Below are 19,816 nucleotides of genomic sequence, written 5' to 3' on the forward strand. Positions count from 1 at the left end.
TTCCGGGCCGCCCACAAGATGGCGGCGGCCGGCGAGGAGGCGGAGGCGGCGGAGTGGTAACGGCGCCCCCCCGCTTCTCCCCCTTCTAATCCCCCCATCCCCGTCCCCTCGGAGCCCCCCCCCCTGAGCTGCCGGTCCCCCCTCACAGGGCGCTGCCGGCCGAGGTGGAGGTGCTGGAGTCCATCTACCTGGAGGAGCTGCGGGTGCGGCGGGGCCGCGGCAGGTTCGTACCGGGCTCCCCCCCCCCCCCATACCAGCCCCGGGCCGCCCCCCCCGGGCCGGTTCCCGGTCCCCGGCCGGCCCTCACGCCGTGCTGCCCGCAGGTCGGAGCCCTGGGAGGTGAGCATCACCCTGCACCCCGCCACGGCGCAGGACCAGGACTCGCAGTTCGTCCGCTGCACCCTGCTGCTGGCCGTGCCCCCCCAGGTAGGCTCCTGGCAGGGACGGGCACCCCCACACCCCCCCCCCACCTTGCCCCACTTCTCTCGGTTTTGGTTGTTTTCTTTTTGTTTGTTTGTTGCTTTCTTTTCTAGTATCCCAACGCGGCCCCGGACATCGCCATCAGGAACCCGCGGGGGCTCTCGGATGAGCAAATCCAGAAGTGAGCGGTGGGAGGGGAGAGCAGGGGGCTGGTGGGGGTTTACAGATGGGAAAGCCCGCTCCCAAATCCCTCTGCGGCCCCTTGGCTCGTGAGCACGTGTGGGGGGGTCCCAAAAACACCTTAAACGTGTTAAATCCCGCACGAGCCGCTCGGTTTGACACTGAGGACTGGGTTCTTCCCCTCTGGCCCGCCTGCAACGTAACCCAAGTCTCCTGGGCCTTCACCGAAAGCTGAAGGGCGCTGCGTGAGCTCAAGCCCAGGCGGTTTGGGACAGACCTGGGACGGTTTGCAAGCCGCTCGTGTGAGTCCTCTCACGACAACAGCTTCCTGAGCACTGGCTCGTGGCGAGCTGGGAAAGCCCAGCCATGTGTGCTTACACGGGTGCTCATCCCGCACCGCAGGCAAGCACTGAAGGCCAGCGCCCTTTTTGTTTATCACGGGGCAGTAGGTACGTGAAAGAGTGCAAAGGGGTGCCCAAGACCGCGTTAAGTATTTCTGCTGCTTTGCTGTAGGATTTTGCAGACCCTCAGAAACGTTGCTGAAGCCAGGCTGGGGACAGAGGTGCTGTATGAGCTGATTGAGGTGAGAGCTGGGGTGAAGGGGGGTGGCCAGACACGGACACCCTTCTCCGACACCCCGTGAGGTGGGAAAGCCTGGAGCCTGTGCGGGGGCAAGCGAGCAACGTGCTTGCTTTTCTGCTTTGACAGAAGGGGAAGGAGATTCTCACTGACAACAACATTCCTCACGGCCAGTGCGTGATTTGCCTCTATGGATTCCAGGTAGGAACACGGGTCCCAGCCCTGCCAGCTGGCTGAGAAGAGAGACAGGAGAAGGGGGAGCCGGAGATAGTTGCTGGGCCATCTCGGTTTGTCTGTGGTGGTCAAACCCCACCTGGAGTTCAGCACACAGGTGGTCAGGAGAGACTGCGATACATTCGTGTGGGTGCAGAGGTCTGTGGGTTCAGGGGAGCTTGTTTTGTCCCAGGATGCAAGCAGAGGTGATGCCTGCCTAGAAAGGAGAGCACGTCAGATGAGAAGATTGCCGCAACAATACGCGCGGGGAAATAGGTCACAAAAACCTTGCAGCTGGATACTAGGGGTATTTCTTACTCTCAGAGCAGGGGCTGGTGTCCCAGTAAGAGCTGAGAAGGCAGAGATGAGGCCCAGTGGAAAAAAGTTATGTGCCTCTACCATCAATAACACTAGCTGCCTGCTGCCAGTGCTGACACTGGAGTGAAAACCTGCCTCAGCTGGGAAGGTTACACAACGCTGTGCTCAGAAACCCTTCAAAGCTGCCCTTTCCCCTCCGCAGGAGAGGGAAGCCTTCACAAAGACCCAGTGCTACCACTACTTCCACTCCCACTGCCTGGCCCGATATGCCCAGCACATGGAGGAGGAGATCCTTATGCAGCAGGAAGAGAGAGAGCAGCACCTGGCACCTTCTCCCAAACAGGTACTGGGGGACGCTTTCTGTAGCCGTCAGTGAGATCCGGCCCTCTTCGTGTTGCTGGAGCACCCCGGGCCTCCCTGCCCTGGCAGAAGAGCGTTCGTGGTCAGCCGAAGCAGGCTGCCCTGTTTCGCTTCCAGGCTGGGGAATCCTCTGGAAGTGTGTGGGCTGGGGTTGGTGTCACCTCTTGCCTCCCTGCAGGACGTCGGCGTGCAGTGCCCTGTCTGCCGGGAAACCCTGGTCTACGACCTCTGCGCCCTGAAGGCAGCGCCGCCCCCGCAGCACCCGCTGGTAAGAGACGGATCTGCCCAGCTGTGCCCTCTCTCTGGGTAGCTTCAACTGGGACGCTTTAACAGATGAATGAACAACATCGGCTGGAGCTGATTCATCTGCTCTGCTGATGACTCTAGGAAAACACACAAAAGCACAATTTCCATCTCGTGCGCTGCTCAGAGGGGATCTTTGCAGCCCCTCTGCTGTGGGAAGGGGGGCTTGCCCTGGCGGATCCAGCTTTGAGGGTGATGGGTCAGAGGGAAGCAAAGGACCCGTGGCTATCTTGTGAGGAAGAGGCAAGAATGTGTGGTGTTGTCATCCTGGCTGCCCTGAGCAAGCAGATGTGGTGGGGGAGAGGCGATTCTGTCAAGGGACAGGGAGTGCCTGCATGGAATCTCTCTGTGTTTTTTCTGCTCTAAGAGAGTAACTGTAGCTTTCCTTAAATATGTCCCTGTACCCACTGGGATATAATCAGGGTTACACAAGTGATCCTAGCTCACACAGTGAGTTCTGTGCTCCCTGATTTTAGCTGCTCTGCATCTCAGGCTGAAGCAGGAGGTCCCAAGGCAGTCGCTACAGGGAACAGCAGGCCTGCAGCAGCACGTTCCCCTTCCATCCAGGGATTGTGCTCTGTAAGCCTGGCGAATCAAATGCTGCAAGCAGACAGGTCGCCGGGGTGCTGCGTGATCGAAGGAGGGTTTGGGGAATTGTTTGTAGTGCTGCCAGCTGACTGCCCGTGCTAGGTGTTGAGAGAACCCTTAACCCCGCTGTTCTCTGCTCCTCAGGAGCCATACAGGCCGGATGCCAAGACGCTGCAGCACCAAGAAGAACTGCGCTTAATTTTCAAGAGGCAGCAAGAGAAAGGGGGCATCATTGACCCCGAAGCGGAGAGGAACCGTTACTTCATCAGCCTCCAGGCGGTAGGGCACCGAGGGCGGGGATCTGCTGAGCTCCGTGCTGGCAAGGAGGCCTGCGGGCTGCAGGGCCAAGCACTGTCACCTGCTTCGGGACCGTCCTCTCCCTTTCTGAACTCTCGGCTTCTTTCTTTCAGCCTCCGGCTACTGCTGATCCAGGCCAGGCAGCCGCTGCCTCCGAGCCGCTGGTGAGTGCGAGCGCCGTGGACGCGCCCCAGGCACCCTGCCAAGCCTCGGCCCCAGGGCCGGCCGAGGCAGCGCCTGCGCAGCCCGAGAGGCCTGCGGTGCCCAGGGAGCCGCAGAGCAGGAGGGAAAGGCACAGAGGGGAGAGGCCAGGCCCCAAAGGCCCGGGCAGGCAGACGTGCAGCAGCTCACAGGAGGCGGCCGAGGAAGCCTGTCATCCGCTCCACGGCTCCAGAGCACCCAGGGGCTTCAGTCGGAGACCAGAGAGGAGACCAGGCGGGAGGCACAGCCAGGAGTTTCCGAAGCATCACAGCAGAAGCAGGGCTGCTGCCTTGGCCGAAAGAAAGGAGCTGTGCCCCGAAGGCCCCTCACCAGAAACGGAGACAGCGGACTTGAAGGAGGAGCAGCGTGATGCGGAGAGATGGACCCCGGAGCAGGGCGCGGAGGCCCAGGGCAGGGAGAAGGAGAACCTGGCGTTCAGCTGCAGCGACCGCCGAGCAGCTGCTGGCTGGCAGGGCCACCACCGGCCCTGGGACTGCGGGAGGTGGGAGAGGTCCAGGGCGCAGGAGCGTGGATCCTACCCCAGAGCACCAAGAGGGCGAGGGGCGCTCGGGCCCAGCGGACGTCGAGAAGCCCATCTCCTGGAGAAGGAGAGCGGCTCCTAGCAGCAGTGGTGAGGGGCTGGGCTGCGGGAGGGAAGGGCTGGCTTTGGGGAGAGCAGCGAAGGCTGCGGCGGAGCAGCAGCAGGGTCACCCACCGTACACCTCGGGACAGAGGAGGCAGTTGACGTGTGGCACAGCGTGGGACAGGCGGAGTCCCCGGGGTTTGTGTGGAGCGAAGCATCCTGGTGTGAGCGGCTGGCTGTCCCCACCGCTGGAGAAGCTGACTTCTGACAGCTCACAGCAGCCGTGGGCTCAGAGGAAGCCTGGAGCACCCACCAGCACCCACCACCCCTTTGTGCGAGCCAGGAAGCGCACCCACCTCCAGGGCAAACGCTGAGCCCAGCGTGGTGCCACGGCAGAGCCAAGGCTGTGTAGGACCTTGCCCGGATCTGAGCGTCCCCAAAGAGCCGCGGCGGCACCCGGTGATGGGGCTGTGCCGGGACAGCCACCCGCAGCTCGGCCTGCAGTGCCTCCCAGCGATTCTCCGAGCACCTTCTCAGCTGCTGTCCCTCTTCTTTGGAGAAAGCTTTGCTGCTTCTGCGGCGCAGACCTCGACTCTGGCCCTGGGCCTGGCCAGGCAAGTCCTTTGTACAGCAGGACTTCTCCCAGCTCCAGCCAGAACTAAATTAAGCTCGTGCAAATACATCAGCAGGCCAGGACTGTCCAGGGATCGAGGCTTTGGGCTGGCTCCTCTTCCCCCCAGGAAGCTTGAATTTAGCTGGAGCTCCTGCCCTGTCCTTCTGCTGCCACTTCAAGATCTAAACCACGCCCCACTGCAGAGACGTGACAAGATCCCGAGCCTCCGAAGTGGGACGCTGCTATTAAATGAATTCCTTTGGCCTTCTCTGGAGCCCTTTGTTTTCTCTGCCTTCCCACCGCTGCTCTGAGCCGCGTGGATCAGCGCTGCTCCTTGGTGTTGCTCCCTTCCCTCCTCCCTCCCGGCACCCAGGGGCAGTCTCCTGGGAGCAGGGAGGGACCTGGCTCTGGCTCCCTGCTTTGCCTGGCTCGGGGTAAGCTGCCTGCCTCACCTGGGCAGGACTTTTCCTCATGCTTGTTTGTGCCTTGCGTCCCCACCCCTCTTTCGGTCACACCTGGGTTCTTACTGTCTTCCTTCTCTTGCTGAGTGTTCTTTGAATGGAGCAAAAATCAACGTTCTCATGGACCTGTCAGAGCTTTGGGTGAGATCCCTAGGAAAGCAAGAGCTGTCTGCTGCGGGGAGGGCACTTTGCACCTCTTTGATCCCTTGTCACGTGAAGGGTGCAGAAAAGCCTTAACCTGAATGGCACCCGCTGCTCTGCTCTCCCCTCCCTTGTCCTCGTGGTGCTGGTTTAACCCGCTGCTCAGCCACCTTTGTTTTGAAGACCCTTCCTTGCTTACACTCTCCAGCACCCTCGTGCTCTAACAAGCATTTCTCCTTCTTGGCCTGAGCCTGTGCTGCTTGCCCTGGGCTCGGGGATCTGCAAACCAGCCCTGATGGGGACAAGCACTGAACGCTCCCTCCCTGGAGCGTGCCCTAATTTTTCTTTAGCACTTGCTCGGTCCTCGTTCCAGCCAGTTTCTGGGTGAAAAGGTGTGAACTGGATGTGACGCTGCTGCTCGTTTCGCTGCTCTCTGCCCTGTCCAGTTGCTGTGCTCTGGGAGTTGTTTTGGGACATTTTGCACCGGTGTGTGGAAATTAATTTGAGTTAAACACAAACCCGGAAAAAGCCTCGGTGGCAGCAGTTAGGAGCTGCCGAGGCTGTGCTGGGCAGGGTGGGAGGAACTCCTTGGCCCTGGCCACGGGAGTTTGGGGTGCTGTGGGTCTGAGATCGCTGGGAGCAGCAGCCATCTCTGGGTTTGTCAGGGTGGGCGTTTGGGGACGGGGGAGGAACGGAGCCTGCGCCGAGGCTCCTCGCTTGGTGCCTGCCGGCATCCCTGCCCCTGGCATGGGGCCGTGCTGTCACTGACCTACCTCACAGGGCTGTTGTGAGGCTCAGCTGGCAAAAACGCCCCGGGCTGGGCAGGAAGGCACTGCCCGGGGCTTGTAGCACTACCACTATTAAAAGCAAGCAGAGTGACGTGTGGCTGCCTGTGCTCTCGGGGTCGGGGACCCACCTAACACAGCCCTCCGCTTCTCCCTCGCCACGTCCCCGGCCTCCAGAACTGCGAGGTGGTCGCCAGGTGCTCGCTAGCCGGGGCCAGCAGGACTGCGGGCCAGCAGCTGGATTGTGGGGCAAGTGACAGAGGGACAAAGCTGCCGCTCGGCAGCACGCACGCGGAAGCAAAGGGACGGGAGAGCCAAGAGCCATGTTGTATGCTTCACTGAGAACGTTCACAGATCACTGAACTGCTGCTCTCCCTTCAAAGACCAGCAGCTCTCTCCAGCGGCACGTCACCCCCGCGTCCTGCCCCGGGGAAGTTCCCTTCAGGGCTCTCACCCCCTGCCTGGGGGTGGATGCGTTACGGTTTCACAGCCAGAAGCCCCGGCGGCGTCTCACAGTCCCGGCACGAGGGAGGCGAGCGGGGTCCGTGCAGCAGCACCGCTCCGCCGGCCCCGCTGCAGGGCTGGTGGCTCCGTGTTAATAAAACACCGGGGTTTCGGGGAGGTAGAGGCGAGCGGAGACCCGGGCAGCCCCCCGGCGTCCCCAGGCCGCTCCGCTCCTCGTCCCAGGCCTCGTGGCGTGGCAGGGCAGGGCTCACCCCGCTCACTGCAGCATGGAGCCCACGTTTTCGACGGCTCCGCCGGGGTCCGCCTTGTAGAGCATGAAGTGGCCCTGCACCTGGGCGGCGCTGAGCTGCTCGCAGACCCCCAGCGCCCGCTCGGCGAAGCGCTCGGCTGCGGCCGGGGGCTGCTCGGGGTAGAAGCGCTGGAACATGCGGGCGAGCTGCCGGCGGGAGCAGTGCCCCACGTACTGCCTGAGGTCCACGCGGCCCGGCCGCACCAGGGCTGGGTCCAGCCTGCCGAGAGACACGGGGCCGCCTCAGCGGCCTGACCCCAGGGGATCCGCACGAGGGGCCCGGCGGGAAGCCCCCCCCCGCTTCGTGCCAGCGCAGGCAGGAGGGGAGCAGGTTTGTCCCCGGGGACCGAGGTGCGAAAGGAACCCCCAAAGAACCCAGTTTTCACGCTGGGTTGCACGCAGCCCTCCGTAAAGGTCACCAAGCGGGCTACCAGGAGGAAGGTTTCCCCACGCCCCCCTCCCAGGGGGCGGCTCTGACCTGTCCACGTAGTTGGTGGTCATGAAGACGATCCTGGCCTCCGCGGAGGCCACGCCATCCAGGGCGTTGAGGAGGCCGCTGAAGGTGAGGCGCCCCATGCCTTGGTACACGGCAGGGTCTGGGGACAGAGATGTCTGCGATCGCCTCCACCTGCCGCTCCCGGTCCCCGCTGACACCCCTGGGGCAAATTTCCCCCCCGCCGCCCGCCCCGGGAGCAGGGACACCGCTCACTCTCAGCAGCGAGGTCCCGGCTGACGAAGGCAGCGTCCACGTCCTCCAGGAGGATGATGCTCTGCTGCGGCGCCACGCTCAGGAGGTGGTTGAGGCGGTCGTCGGAGAGGCTGCGGTCGCTGAGGCTCAGCAGGCAGATGCTGTACTGCAGCTCCCCGGCCAGGGCTGTGCTGGGAAGGACGCAAACCACGGTGGTGAACCCAGGCGAGAGAGAGCCCGGCGCGGGGGGAGGCAGGGCAGGCTGCGGAACGGGCTCTCCCTGCCCGCCGGCATCCCCCCCAGCGGGGATCGGATACGGCAGCGGGTGTGAGCCCTGCTCGTGCGGAGCGAGGGCGCGCAGCGCTGTCACCCTGACCCGTAACAGTGCCAGCGGTGCGAATGCTCACGCCTGGCGCAGCGCAGGACGCGCAGCCTGCTCCTGCCCTGCTGCATTTCAACCCCCAGCCCATGCAACCCTCAGACCAGGGGCTGCTGCGCCTCAGGAGAGGCAGCGGGCAAAGGCGGCTGTTGCCCAGCTGGCAATACTCACATGAAGCTGCTCTTCCCGCAGCCGGGAGGGCCATACAGCAGGTAGCCTCTTCGGTACGGGATCCCTAGGAAGACAGGGTCCTTTTGGGAAGCTGCTGGGTTGCTCCGAGCCCTCTCCCTCAGAACCATGCGAGGGATGCACCAGGGGAAGGCAAGAAGCAGAACATCTCTCTGCAGCTCTCACAAGGGGCTTCGCAGCCCACAGCCGTGCCTGCAGAGGGTGAGAAGGCGCGCCGGGCAGGGCACAAAGGGAGCCTTGCCTCTCTCGCTGTACCACTTGGGGTTGTCGATGAACTCCTTCACGTCCTGCACCAGCCTCTCCGACACGCCTTCCTCCAGCACCACGGAGCTGAGAGGCCGCCGGCGGCGGGGGAAGCCGAACTGCCGCCACTCCGCCCCCATGGCCGTGTACATGATCGTCCTCCCCTCCTGCTGCTGCAGAGCCAGCTCCCGGGCTGCAGAGAGAGGCAGAGGGCACAGCTGGCAGCGAGCAGGCTCTCCCGCGAAGCCCCGGGCTTCTCCAGGAAGCCTCCCACAGACCTTCCTGCAGGATGTTGAAGAAGATCTCCCGGTCGGTGCCCAGCGCCGTGAAGGTGACAGACTCCCAGGGGGTTCCCGTGTGCAGGTCGATCATCTGCTTCTCCCGGCTGCGCTCGATGCGAATCCACTTCCTCCGATACCTGGGGCAAGAGGACGGGGCTGGGGGACAGAGCCCACCGCCCGCCACAAGCCTTGGCTCGCTCCCAGCACTTGACCTGCTGCCTCCACGGGCCCCCCCGGATTGGATTCTCCTTGCCAAAACGATGGCGAGTCCCCAGACTGCCTTTCCCTCTCTCCTTACCAGACGAAGCTCTCCCTTACCAGATGAAATGGTTCCCGGGGCTGGGGACGAAGTCGAACTTGGTGCTGACGCGCCCGCTCTCGTGCTGCAGGTACGACGTCTCGACGCTCAGGTGCTGCGTGTGCTTGGCGTGGTGCGAGATCCAGTTCAGCAGCCAGTGGTAGCTCTTATCCTTGCTGGGCACCTCCAGGGTGATCATACAATGGCGCCTGAAAGCCACCAGGCCGAACTGAGCCCCCTTCCGCGCTAGGGCCAGGGCCGTGCCCACGCCGACCAGGCCGAACCCGGCCCCGAAGTACGGGTTGTCCTTGAGCGCCACAACGAAGTCGGCGAGCGGCATGGCGCGGGGCTAAGGGGCTGCCTCCCACAGCATCGCCTCAGAGGCTTGTGAGCAGACCTGTGCGGGCAGAGGCAGGGAAGGGAAGCGCCGGGTGACGGGGCAGCGGCGCAGGGCAGCAGGGGCCGGGCGGAGCAGCCCGCGGCCCGTCCCCGTGAGGCGCCCCGGGCCCGGGGGCAGGCAGCAGGCCCCGCTCAGGGGGAGGCCCTCAGGGCGCACCCGCTGCCTACCGCGGCCACACCAGCCCCTACTTTCGCCCTGCTTCGCTCCTTACTCCCCTACAAGGCACCGAACAACGCCACTATTTAAATTTATCCCCTAAATTTACCCCCTTAAAATCACCCCGCGGACCCCCGCCGCCGCCCCTCACCCGCCCGCCGCTCTCTATGGTTCCCCTCCACTCACACCCCCCCCGACTTCCGGCGCCGCCGCCGCCGCTTCCGGCCGGCCCCCGGCGCGCACCATAGAGCGCAGCCGGGCTGAGCGGCGGCGCCGGGGTAGAGCGGCCCCGCCGGCCGCGCGACAAAGGGCGGCGCTCTGGGCTGCGGGGTGGTGCCATAGAGATGCGGCCTGCTGGGCTCGCAGGTGGCGCTGGGGGGGGGGACTGGGAGCACTGGGGGCAGTGGGGGAAGGTACTGGGAGCGCTGGGGGGGGTACTGGGAGCGCTGGGGGGCACTGGGGTGTTGGGGGGGGGAGATGGGGACGTGGGGGGGGGAACTGGGGGGCACTGGGACATTGGGAGAGAACTGGGGGGCACTGGGAGGTACTGGGGGGCACTGGGGGGCACTGGGATGTACTGGGGGGCACTGGGGGCACTGGGGTGTTGGGGATGTACTGGGGGGCACTGGGACATTGGGGGAGAACTGGGGGGCACTGGGAGGTACTGGGGGACACTGGGAGGTACTGGGGGGCACTGGGGGCACTGGGGTGTTGGGGATGTACTGGGGGGCACTGGGACATTGGGGGAGAACTGGGGGGCACTGGGAGGTACTGGGGGGCACTGGGGTGTTGGGGATGTACTGGGGGGCACTGGGACATTGGGGGAGAACTGGGGGGCACTGGGATGTACTGGGGGGCACTGGGAGGTACTGGGGGGCACTGGGGGCACTGGGGTGTTGGGGATGTACTGGGGGGCACTGGGACATTGGGGGAGAACTGGGGGGCACTGGGAGGTACTGGGGGGCACTGGGAGGTACTGGGGGGCACTGGGGGCACTGGGGTGTTGGGGATGTACTGGGGGGCACTGGGACATTGGGGGAGAACTGGGGGGCACTGGGAGGTACTGGGGGGCACTGGGAGGTACTTGGGGGCACTGGGGGCACTGGGGTGTTGGGGATGTTCTGGGGGGCACTGGGACATTGGGGGAGAACTGGGGGGCACTGGGATGTACTGGGGGGCACTGGGGTATTGGGAGGGTACTGGGGGGCCCTGGAATGTACTGGGGGGCACTGTGGCGTTGGGGGGGTACTGGAGGGTACTGGGGTGTTGGGGGGCACTGGGATATACTGGGGGGAACTGGGGGACACTGGGATGTAGTGGGGGAACTGGGGCATTGGGGGGGAACTGGGGAGCACTGGCATATACTGGGGGACACTGGGATGTACTGGAGGAACCGGGGGATACTGGGATGTACTGGGGAGCACGGGGGTATTGGGGGGGAATGGGGGGCACTGGGGTGTTGGAAGGGAACCGGGGGGCACTGGGATGTACCGGGGGGCACTGGGATGTACCGGGGGGCACTGGGGCATGGGATTGAGGCGTGGGCTCGGTGCCAGGGCTGAGCCCCCGCGGTGCTCCCAGGCTCTTGGGGCCGGGTGCGGGCCCCTCACAGAGCTGCCCCCCCCCCCCCCATTGTTCTGTTCCTTCTCTTCCAGCCCCAGACCCCCCCTGCCCGGCACCGGCGGCGGGTAAGGGGCGATGAGCGCGGAAGCGGCCGCCCCCGAGGCTGCGGGCGAGGAGATGGAGGCCCTGTGCTCCCAGCTGCTCCTGCCCGCCCCGGGACGGGCAGCGGGGGCCGCGGGAAGCCCCCCTGCAGCCGGCAGCAGCCCGGACGGGGCTCCCCCGACGGCGGCGGCGAGCCAGGAGCTGCTGCTGGCGGAGGCGTCGATGCCCGGGGAAGGGGCTCACGCCGAAGGAGGCGACGTGGAAATCTTCATCGAGGCCGTGGCTGGCAACGTGACGCTGAGCGACGCCGCCGGCGCCGCCGGTACTGGGCGCGGGGCGGGCGGTGGGGACCGGGGTGGGGGTGGAGATGGGGCTGTGTGCCCCCCGGGATAGCCGGGGCAGGGGGTGGGCTGCGGCTCCCCGAGCTGTAATTCGTGGCGTTAGGGTTCTGTCCCCTCGCCCGGAGCTGGAACTGAACGGCCAGTCCGAGCTCGGGGCCTGGCGGGAGCCCTTCCTCACGCCGCCCCCCTCGCCCCGCGCAGGGGTGCTGGTCAAAGTGGTGGAGCTGTATTTCTGCCAGAGCTGTGGCCAGAGCTTCCCGGAGGCCTCCCTGCTGTCCCGGCACCGCTGCCCGCTGCTGCCACCGCCGGAGCACCTGCAGCTCCCCGGGGTGCCCGCCCGCGAGGGCCAGCGCGAGCCGCCGGGCTCGGAGCCGCCGGGAGCGAGCACGCCGCAGGGCTCCGCTGCTGACCGCCTGCCGTGCCCCGTCTGCCGGGAGGCGTTCGGGCAGCCCGGCGAGCTGAAGGAGCACTTCAAGACCCACCGCGGCCCGCGGGGAGCCCTGCCCTGCCCGCAGAAGGGCTGCTGCTTCGCCACGGAGGACCGCAAGCAGCTGCGCGGCCACCTGCGCCGCCTGCACGGGGCTTCCCCCGTCTCCTGCGCCTACCGAGCCTGCCCCCTGCTCTTCCCCAGCCGCCCGGCCATGGAGCAGCACCGCCGCAGCCACTTCCCCTTCCACTGCGCCCGCTGCGACTTCGTCACGGCCAACGCCAAGCTCTTCTGGCGGCACAGGAAGGGGCACGGCGCGGAGGTGCCTGCAGCGGGCAGCGCCCCCCTCAAACCCCGCTGCGGGCTGCCTGCAGGTACGGCTCGCTTTGGGGTGGAGGGGCACCCCGGCTGGCGGCTGCCTCCCACTGCAGCGTGGCGATCTCTGTCTTTCTCCCCTGAAGCAGGAGGGCAGGAGGAAGCAGGGAATTGCCACCCTGGCTGGGAAGCCACGGCGGAAGAAATCAGGCCAGCAAAGCCCTCGGGTGCTGAGGAGGGCTCCCTGGAGGAGCTGAAGGCATCGGGTGGAGAAGAAGACTCGGACAGCGGTGGGGACGAGTCTCTGGAGGAGAACAGAGAGAGCCCCTGTGAAGGCGAGGAAAAAGAGGGTGGGAAAGAGGCTCCTGAGAAAGCCAAGTTGCCCCGGGCACAGTATTTCAAAGGTACGACCGTGGGGCCGTGCTGGGAGCTGCTCGGGCCTTTTGTTTATGAACGAGCAAGATGATTTTTCCAAGGCTTAGGCAGAAGCAGGGCCTGCCTGGCTCTGGGGAGCAGAGGCACGCGGGCAGGTCTGATTTAGGCTGTGCTGGGCCGCTCGAGCCCACCCAAACCGTGCCGGTGGCTCAGGATGGGGACAGCCCCTGCAGGTCCCTGGCTGCTGTGTGATTCAGCCCAGCGCGGCGGGGTCAGGGAGGGAACGTCTGCCTCTGCTCGTCTTCTCCATCTTCTCCTCGCTCGCAGGGGACGTCGCGGAGGGCTCCGAGTACCTCTACAAAACCCACATGTGCCCCGAATGCAAGCGGTGCTTCAAGAAGCGCACGCACCTGGTGGAGCACCTCCACCTGCACTTCCCCGACCCCAGCCTGCAGTGCCCCAACTGCCACAAGTTCTTCACCAGCAAGAGCAAGCTGAAGATCCACATGATGCGCGAGGCGGGCGAGAAGGCCCACCGCTGCCCGCTCTGCCACTACAGCTCGGTGGAGAAGAACGCCCTCAACCGCCACATGGCCAGCATGCACGAGGACATCTCCAACTTCTACTCCGACGTCTACTCCTGCCCGGTCTGCGAGGAGAAGTTTCGCCTCAGCCAGGCCCTCAAGGAGCACCTGAAGACCCACAAAGCCGAGCCCAAGAGGCTGAGCTGCTTCCAGGGGGGCTGCGACTACTCCGCGGAAGACCGCAAGGAGTTTGTCCGCCACCTCAAGGACGCTCACGGCATCAAGGCGGTGGAGTGCAAGTACCACGCCTGCTCGCTGCTCTTCGGCACGGCCGAGGCCATGGAGGCTCACCGGAAAACCCACTACGCCTTCCACTGCCAGCAGTGCGACTTCATCTGCTCCAACAAGCACGTTTTCCGCAAGCACAAGAAGCAGGGGCACCCGGGCAGCGAGCAGCTCCAGTGCAGCTTCTGTCCCTACGCCACCTTCAACCCCGTGGAGTTCCACGACCACGTGGGCAAGATGCACGCCAACGAGAAGATCCACAAGTGCAGCGAGTGTGCCTTCGCCACCGCGCACAAGCGCGTGCTCATCCGGCACATGCTGCTGCACACGGGTGGGTATCTGCGGCGGGGCGCCCGAAGCTGAGCCAGGACGCGGAGGCCAGAGAGGGCTGGGTCAGGATTTCTGGGTCCCAGTGGTGCCTCTGGCACCCAGCAGTGCTCGGTTGTTGGGCCGAAGCCGTGGCCCCGTCCCCGCCCCTGCCGTTACCCTGACCTCCTGAGCTGATTTCCCCCGCAGCGCTGCCTTGTCCTGCCATTGCACCGAGAACGCTTCTGTGTCCCCTGCAGGAGAGAAACCTCACAAGTGCGAGCTGTGCGACTTCACGTGCCGCGACGTGAGCTACCTGTCCAAGCACATGCTGACCCACTCCGACGACAAGAACTTCATGTGCACCGAGTGCGGATACATCACCAAGTGGAAGCACTACCTGAGCGTCCACATGCGCAAGCACACCGGTGATCTCCGGTACTGCCCCCGGGCCGCCTGGCCTGGCAGCATTGTTAGGGCTCCCCAAATCCTGCTCCAGGGGCTGCGTTGGGTGCCAGCCTCCCCCGTACCTGGGAGTGGCAACTGCCTGCTCTGTTTGGCACGTGATAAACGCGGTCTGAGCTTGCAGCTGCTGCCAGCACGGTGCTGTGGAGGCAAAGCTCTCTCTGGTGTCTCGCACCACCACCACGTTGCTGCAGTTCTGAGCTCGGGTTCACGCGCTCTGCTGAAGCTCGTGGGCCGAGGGCAGCTTGGGTTTGTGCGGGGCTCCGCCAAAACGTGTTTTTACTCCTGTATTACCACCTTACTGTCCTTTGACCCAGCTGCTTGCTGGGATGCCCAGGGACTCCTGTCCCCAGGCTGGGGATGTGGAGCGCCAGCAGCGCCACGGGATGCAGCGGGGAGGAACTGCTGGTGGTTAGAGCTGCCCGGATCGCAAGGGTCAGATCCAGCAAACCAAACGGTGCCCCTTCCCCGGGATTCTGGGACGGGGAAGCCGAGCTGCGTGTGTCCGACAGGGCTCAGCCTGCCCCAGTTCCCCACGTCGCCTGACCGATTCTGCTCTCCCCGCAGGTACCAGTGCAACCAGTGCTCGTACCGGTGCCACCGTGCTGACCAGCTGAGCAGCCACAAGCTGCGGCACCAGGGCAAGAGCCTGATCTGCGAGGTGTGCGGCTTCGCCTGCAAGCGCAAGTACGAGCTCCAGAAGCACGTGCAGGCAAAGCACTCGCAGAACTACCAGGTGCCCACCTTCCAGTGCCGGTACTGCGCCTACCAGACCAAGTACAAGCAGGCGCTGCTGAACCACGAGAACTGCAAGCACACCAAGCAGAAGGAGTTCCGCTGCGCCCTCTGCTCTTACTGCACCTTCAGCAACACCAGCCTCTTCTTCCACAAACGCAAGATTCACGGCTACGTGCCTGGCGATAAGGACTGGCTGGAAAACTATGCCAGCAAGGAGCTGGAGATCTCCTCCTCCGAGGCGCTGCTTGGCTGTGAGCTCGGTGCGGCCCTGCGTGTGGACGCCAGCTCCCCCCTCTCTGGCAAGGAGCAGTGGGCGAAGGCAAAGCCATCCCAGCTGGAGTCCCAGGGGGAGGAGGGCTACCAGCAAGTGTTCGTGGTGCCCCTTCTTGGGCAGGACACAGCGCTGCCAGAGGACAGCAGCAAGGTGCAGAGAGCTACGGGCGAGGGGGAGCAGAGCTGCCCAGTCACCGGCGACGCCCTGAGAGATGCCTGCCTGCAGAGTGGTGCTGCCGCGGGCTCAGCTGAGCTTGCTGCTGCTGGGGAAGAGGCAGAGAGCTGCACGTTGCGCTTAGAGACGCTGAACGTCTCGTCTGACCCCATCCTGGAGCACTTGACTGGAGGTGCGTGCGCGGCGCAGCCGGAGAGCGTGGAAATGCTGAGCTGCAAGGAGCCTCCTGCAGCCTACGAGATGCTGGGTTCCCGGGATCACCTCGGCTTGGAGGACAACGACAGTGCACTTGAAGACGTCCCGGACTACAAGGAAGAGGAGGCAGATGTCCGTGAGGATGAGGAGGCGAGGCTGGAGGGCAGCGTCGCACCAGGGGCCAGCCGGGAAAAAGACAGCGTCAGGGAGGCCGTGGGCCACCTCGAGGGGTCTTGTTCAGCCCCCTGCACGCTGGTCACAGGCACGGAGATGAGAGAGACCGGTCCAGCTGAGCTGCCAGAGGCCTGGTTCAGCGTGCTGAAGACCTCTGAGCAGAGCCACCCACCCGTCCCAGGCGATGCGGCCGCCTCCAGCGACGACACCAGGAGCGGCTCGGAGTCGGTGCTGAAGGCGCTACGGAAGCAGGACAAGGAGCAGGCGGAGACGCTGGTGCTGGAGGGCAGGGTGCAGATGCTGGTGGTGCAGTCGGAGAGCCAGGTCTTTAAGTGTGAGAAATGCTCCTACATAACCCGTAAGGAGAAGTCCCTGTCCCTGCACTCCAAAGCCAGCTGCCAGAGCCGCCGGGCCCCGCTGGTGTGCTGTGAGTGCGGCGCCACCTTTAAGCAGCAAAGGGGGCTCAACACCCACCTCCTCAAAAAGTGCCCGGTCCTCCTGAAGAAGAACAAGATCCTCAAGCCGACTGTTCAGGATCCACCTGGCTTGCAGCAGCCTGCTGGCCAGCTAGGTGACAACGGTACAGAAACAGCAGAGAGCGACAGGGGAGGCACGGAGGAGTCAGGACATCCTGACCCTCCCTGGGAAGCTGGAGTGCTGGCTGATAAAATGCAGGCATCAGACAGTCCCTCGGCTGGGGAACGGGCACCGGGCTGTCCTTCTCCAGAGAAGTCCCTCCTGGGTGACAGCAGGGAGGTGACAGAAGAGCTTTCGCAGCGAGGGGACGGGGCTGAGCCAAGTGGAGCCGCTTGTCCCTCCCAGCCTGGGAAGCCCCCCGAGAAATACCGGCTGGAGGGGGGGAAGCTGCACTGCAACGCCTGCTCCTTCGTGTGCTCCCGCATCTCCACCATCACCTCCCACGTGGAGGACGGGTGCCGGAGCCTGGAGCAGTTCTGGTGCTCGCAGTGCCCCGAGGCCTTTCGCTCCCAGCGGGCCCTGAAGAGCCACCGTGCTGAGAAGCACCTCGCGCCTCCCGAGGAGGACGGACCCCAAAGCACCCAAATCCCCGGGGGAGACTCGGCCAGCGTTGAGACGGGGCAGCCCGCCCCGAAAGCCGCGCTGCACAAGCGGAGGCGCCTCTCCTGCCCCACCTGCCCCTTCACCTGCCACCAGGAGCGGGCCATGAGGACGCACAAGAAGCGGGGCTGCGTGGCGCTGGGCGAGTTCCGCTGCGCCTCCTGCCCCTTCACCTCCAAGGCGGCCAAAGCCTTGAGGCTGCACCGCAAGCTGCACCGCAAGCACTACAGCAAGCGGCCGCAGCTGCAGTGCCGCCAGTGCGAGTTCACCTGCAAGCAGGCCCGCTGCCTGCGGCAGCACGTGCGCATCAAGCACGAGGGGGTGAAGCCCCACCAGTGCCGCTACTGCGAGTTCAGCACCACGCGGCGGTACCGCCTGGAGGCCCACCAGTCCCTGCACACCGGCGTGGGGCGCATCGCCTGCGGCAGCTGCAGCCAGACCTTCGGCACCAACTCCAAGCTGCGCATCCACCGCCTGCGGGTGCACGAGAAGACGCCCACCCACTTCTGCCCGCTCTGCGACTACAGCAGCTACCTGCAGAACGACATCACCCGCCACGTCAACAGCTGCCACCGCGGCGAGCTCAACTTCGGCTGCTCCCGCTGCGAGGCCCGCTTCAGCTCCGAGACGGCCCTCAAGCAGCACGTCCTGCGGCGGCACGAGGAGAAGGTGGCCTACGGCTGCCCGCGTTGCGGCTTCGTCTGCCACAGCGAGGCCACGCTCAAGTGCCACGTGCAGAAGCAGCACCCGCACCTGGAGTGCGGCACCTGCAAGGAGACCTTCCCCAGCCGGGACGCGCTGGAGGAGCACAAGAGGCAGCACTTCGGGCACCGCTGCGAGCTGTGCAGCTTTGCCGCCAAGGAGCGGCAGCAGCTGGTGCGGCACTACGTGGAGAGCCACGAGCCCGCCGCCCCCCAGGACAAGCCCCTGCGCTGCCCCTTCTGCGACTTCGCCTGCCGCCACCAGCTCGTCTTCGACCAGCACGTGAAGGGCCACGGGGGCACCCGCGTCTACAAGTGCTCGGACTGCGAGTACAGCACCAAGAACAGGCAGAAGATCACCTGGCACATCCGCATCCACACCGGAGAAAAGCCCTACAAGTGCCACCTCTGCAAGTACGCCTGTGCCGACCCCTCGCGCCTCAAGGTGAGCGCCCTGCTCGGGGTGGGGGGGGTACAGACACGGAGGTTTGGGGAAGAATATGGTTCTGACCTACACCCCGCCTCCTGCTGCTGCAAATAAAGGGGCAGGGGGGTTAGCAAAGCAAGACTCGAGGAGAAACTCAGCGCCTGGCTGAGTTCATTTCTCTTCCCCGCTGGCACCTCTGAGTGCGCGTGGCCGTGCCCCCATGGCGGGGCAGCCTCCATTTCTGGAGGAGGTACCCGTTCAGGGCAGCGTGGCACTAGGGGACGGTGTCTGCATGCTCTTTCTGCTCTGCTTTGCAGGTGATTAGCATCCTCCCACACAGTAAAGGGCCTTTCCTAGAACAAGAGAGCCGGGCGTGGGGTAATGGAAGGAAAATGGCCTGTCTTTGCTAAAAGAAGTATCGACTTTTTTAATGGCCAGGCTGTGCTGGAGCCCTCGAGGGCCTCCTGGGCAAGGCCGCTGTGAGGCACTCTGCTCTGTCGGGCTCTTTTTTAACCTGGACTTAGTCCTAAACGCCAGACGTAGGAAGAAAAGCCTGTGGCCTCCACAGGCTGGGACAGAGCAACCTCAGCAGTACCAGGGTCTCATCCGGACCCTTCAGTGGAACCCCGGGCCACCAGATAGCCCTCCTGGCCACTCGCAGTTTCTGAGATGTCAGTCCTCCCCGTGAGCCCCTTGCTGGCATCCCAGAGCCCCGCATGCCCCCAGGGCAGGCGGCACGGCCTCGTCCTGACGGTGCCCCGTGTCCATCTGCCCAGTACCACATGCGGATCCACAAGGAGGAGCGGAAATACCTCTGCCCGGACTGCGGCTACAAGTGCAAGTGGGTGAATCAGCTCAAGTACCACATGACGAAGCACACGGGTGAGTGTGGCCACGGGGCACCGCCAGCCCTGCTGGCAAGGGGGGGCCGTGGGGACGCACAGCCCCCAGCTCCGGCGGCCGGGCACCCTGCAGAAGTGGCTCAGCACGTCCCCGAGTGCTGCTGGGTTGGGGACAATGCCCTGGGGCCGTGTTCCAGCGCTGGGAAGAGTGGTGGGAGGAAAGGTGGGGTGGTACAGAAATGGGGGGGTCTCGGGGTGCCTGCAGGGGTGCAGGCGGGCTGTACCTTCCCAGAACCAAGGAGGGGGTGTGGGGAGGGTCCCTGGGGACGGAGAGACCCGCAGAGGTGCTGCGGGGTGGAGACGCTGGCGCCCATCTCTGTCCCCGCCACCGCAGGGCTGAAGCCGTACCGCTGTGACGAGTGCGAGTACTGCACCAACCGGGCGGACGCGCTGCGGGTGCACAAGGAGACGCGGCACCGCGAGGCGCGCTCCTTCATCTGCGAGCAGTGCGGCAAGGCCTTCAAGACCCGCTTCCTCCTCAAGACCCACCTGAAGAAGCACAGCGAGGAGAAGCCCTACGTCTGCAACGCCTGCGGGCGGGCCTTCCGCTGGGCGGCCGGCCTGCGCCACCACTACCTCACCCACACCAACGAGCACCCCTTCTTCTGCCGCTACTGCCCCTACAAGGCCAAGCAGAAGTTCCAGGTCATCAAACACATCCAGCGGCACCACCCCGAGCGCGGGGCCGCCGAGGGGGTGGGCAAGGACCCCAGCACGCCCACCGTCCACCTCCACGCCGTGCAGAGGGAGAGCCCGGCCGCGGGGCGCCCCGTGCCGGAGCTGGAAGGAGGGTGCCCCCCGGGGAAGGACGGCGCCTTGCCGTGAGGGGGAGATGGACGTGTGTGTATAGGCATATATGTATATGGGATGTAAGATATGCGACTGTATAAAAGGGATCTCTCAGCTCCTTTTAATCCTCTTGCTCTGGGCTGGTTTGGGTCCTCCTGGCTGCTGCGCTGGGGAGTAGGGGGCTGGGAGCTATGGGACAGCTCCAGCTGGAAGCCTCTCCTGGTGCACGTGG

General features: G+C 64.9%; 3 protein-coding genes across 8 annotated transcripts; 2 read left to right on the forward strand and 1 right to left on the reverse strand.

Moving 5' to 3' along the window:
- Window position 1: 1 nt before the first annotated feature.
- On the forward strand, window positions 2-4,928 carry RNF25 (ring finger protein 25). Its single transcript, XM_083842741.1, has 10 exons — window positions 2-56; window positions 149-223; window positions 324-426; window positions 534-601; window positions 1,114-1,183; window positions 1,309-1,380; window positions 1,913-2,053; window positions 2,249-2,338; window positions 3,106-3,240; window positions 3,372-4,928. The coding sequence occupies exons 1-10, from the start codon at window positions 19-21 to the stop codon at window positions 4,080-4,082; spliced, it is 1,503 nt and encodes a 500-aa protein (XP_083698867.1). The 5' UTR covers window positions 2-18; the 3' UTR covers window positions 4,083-4,928.
- Window positions 4,929-6,346: 1,418 nt separating this feature from the next.
- Window positions 6,347-9,625, reverse strand: BCS1L (BCS1 homolog, ubiquinol-cytochrome c reductase complex chaperone). 3 transcript variants are annotated; one of them, XM_083842738.1, is made up of 8 exons: window positions 9,582-9,625; window positions 8,895-9,271; window positions 8,574-8,713; window positions 8,294-8,488; window positions 8,035-8,098; window positions 7,506-7,675; window positions 7,275-7,408; window positions 6,347-7,016 (listed from the first exon to the last, which is right to left on the reverse strand). In XM_083842738.1, the coding sequence occupies exons 2-8, from the start codon at window positions 9,212-9,214 to the stop codon at window positions 6,519-6,521; spliced, it is 1,521 nt and encodes a 506-aa protein (XP_083698864.1). In that variant the 5' UTR covers window positions 9,215-9,271; window positions 9,582-9,625; the 3' UTR covers window positions 6,347-6,518. The 3 variants fall into 3 exon arrangements, with proteins under 3 accessions (XP_083698864.1, XP_083698865.1, XP_083698866.1); XM_083842739.1 differs by having other exon boundaries at window positions 9,540-9,606; XM_083842740.1 differs by lacking the exon at window positions 9,582-9,625 and having other exon boundaries at window positions 7,275-7,392; window positions 8,895-9,533.
- A 13-nt stretch (window positions 9,626-9,638) lies between these two features.
- ZNF142 (zinc finger protein 142) lies at window positions 9,639-19,709 on the forward strand. Of its 4 annotated transcripts, none has more exons than XM_083842707.1 (9): window positions 9,639-9,796; window positions 11,086-11,417; window positions 11,638-12,237; window positions 12,325-12,582; window positions 12,881-13,693; window positions 13,929-14,106; window positions 14,701-17,911; window positions 18,670-18,775; window positions 19,130-19,709. In XM_083842707.1, exons 2-9 carry the CDS (start codon window positions 11,129-11,131, stop codon window positions 19,618-19,620), a joined length of 5,946 nt encoding a protein of 1,981 aa, XP_083698833.1. In that variant the 5' UTR covers window positions 9,639-9,796; window positions 11,086-11,128; the 3' UTR covers window positions 19,621-19,709. The 4 variants fall into 4 exon arrangements, with proteins under 4 accessions (XP_083698833.1, XP_083698834.1, XP_083698831.1 ...); XM_083842708.1 differs by having other exon boundaries at window positions 12,328-12,582; XM_083842705.1 differs by having other exon boundaries at window positions 11,638-12,582.
- Window positions 19,710-19,816: the final 107 nt, after the last annotated feature.

This window comes from Anser anser (genome assembly GCF_964211835.1).
Source record: "Anser anser genome assembly, chromosome: 6".
In the NCBI taxonomy this organism is placed as follows: domain Eukaryota; kingdom Metazoa; phylum Chordata; class Aves; order Anseriformes; family Anatidae; genus Anser; species Anser anser.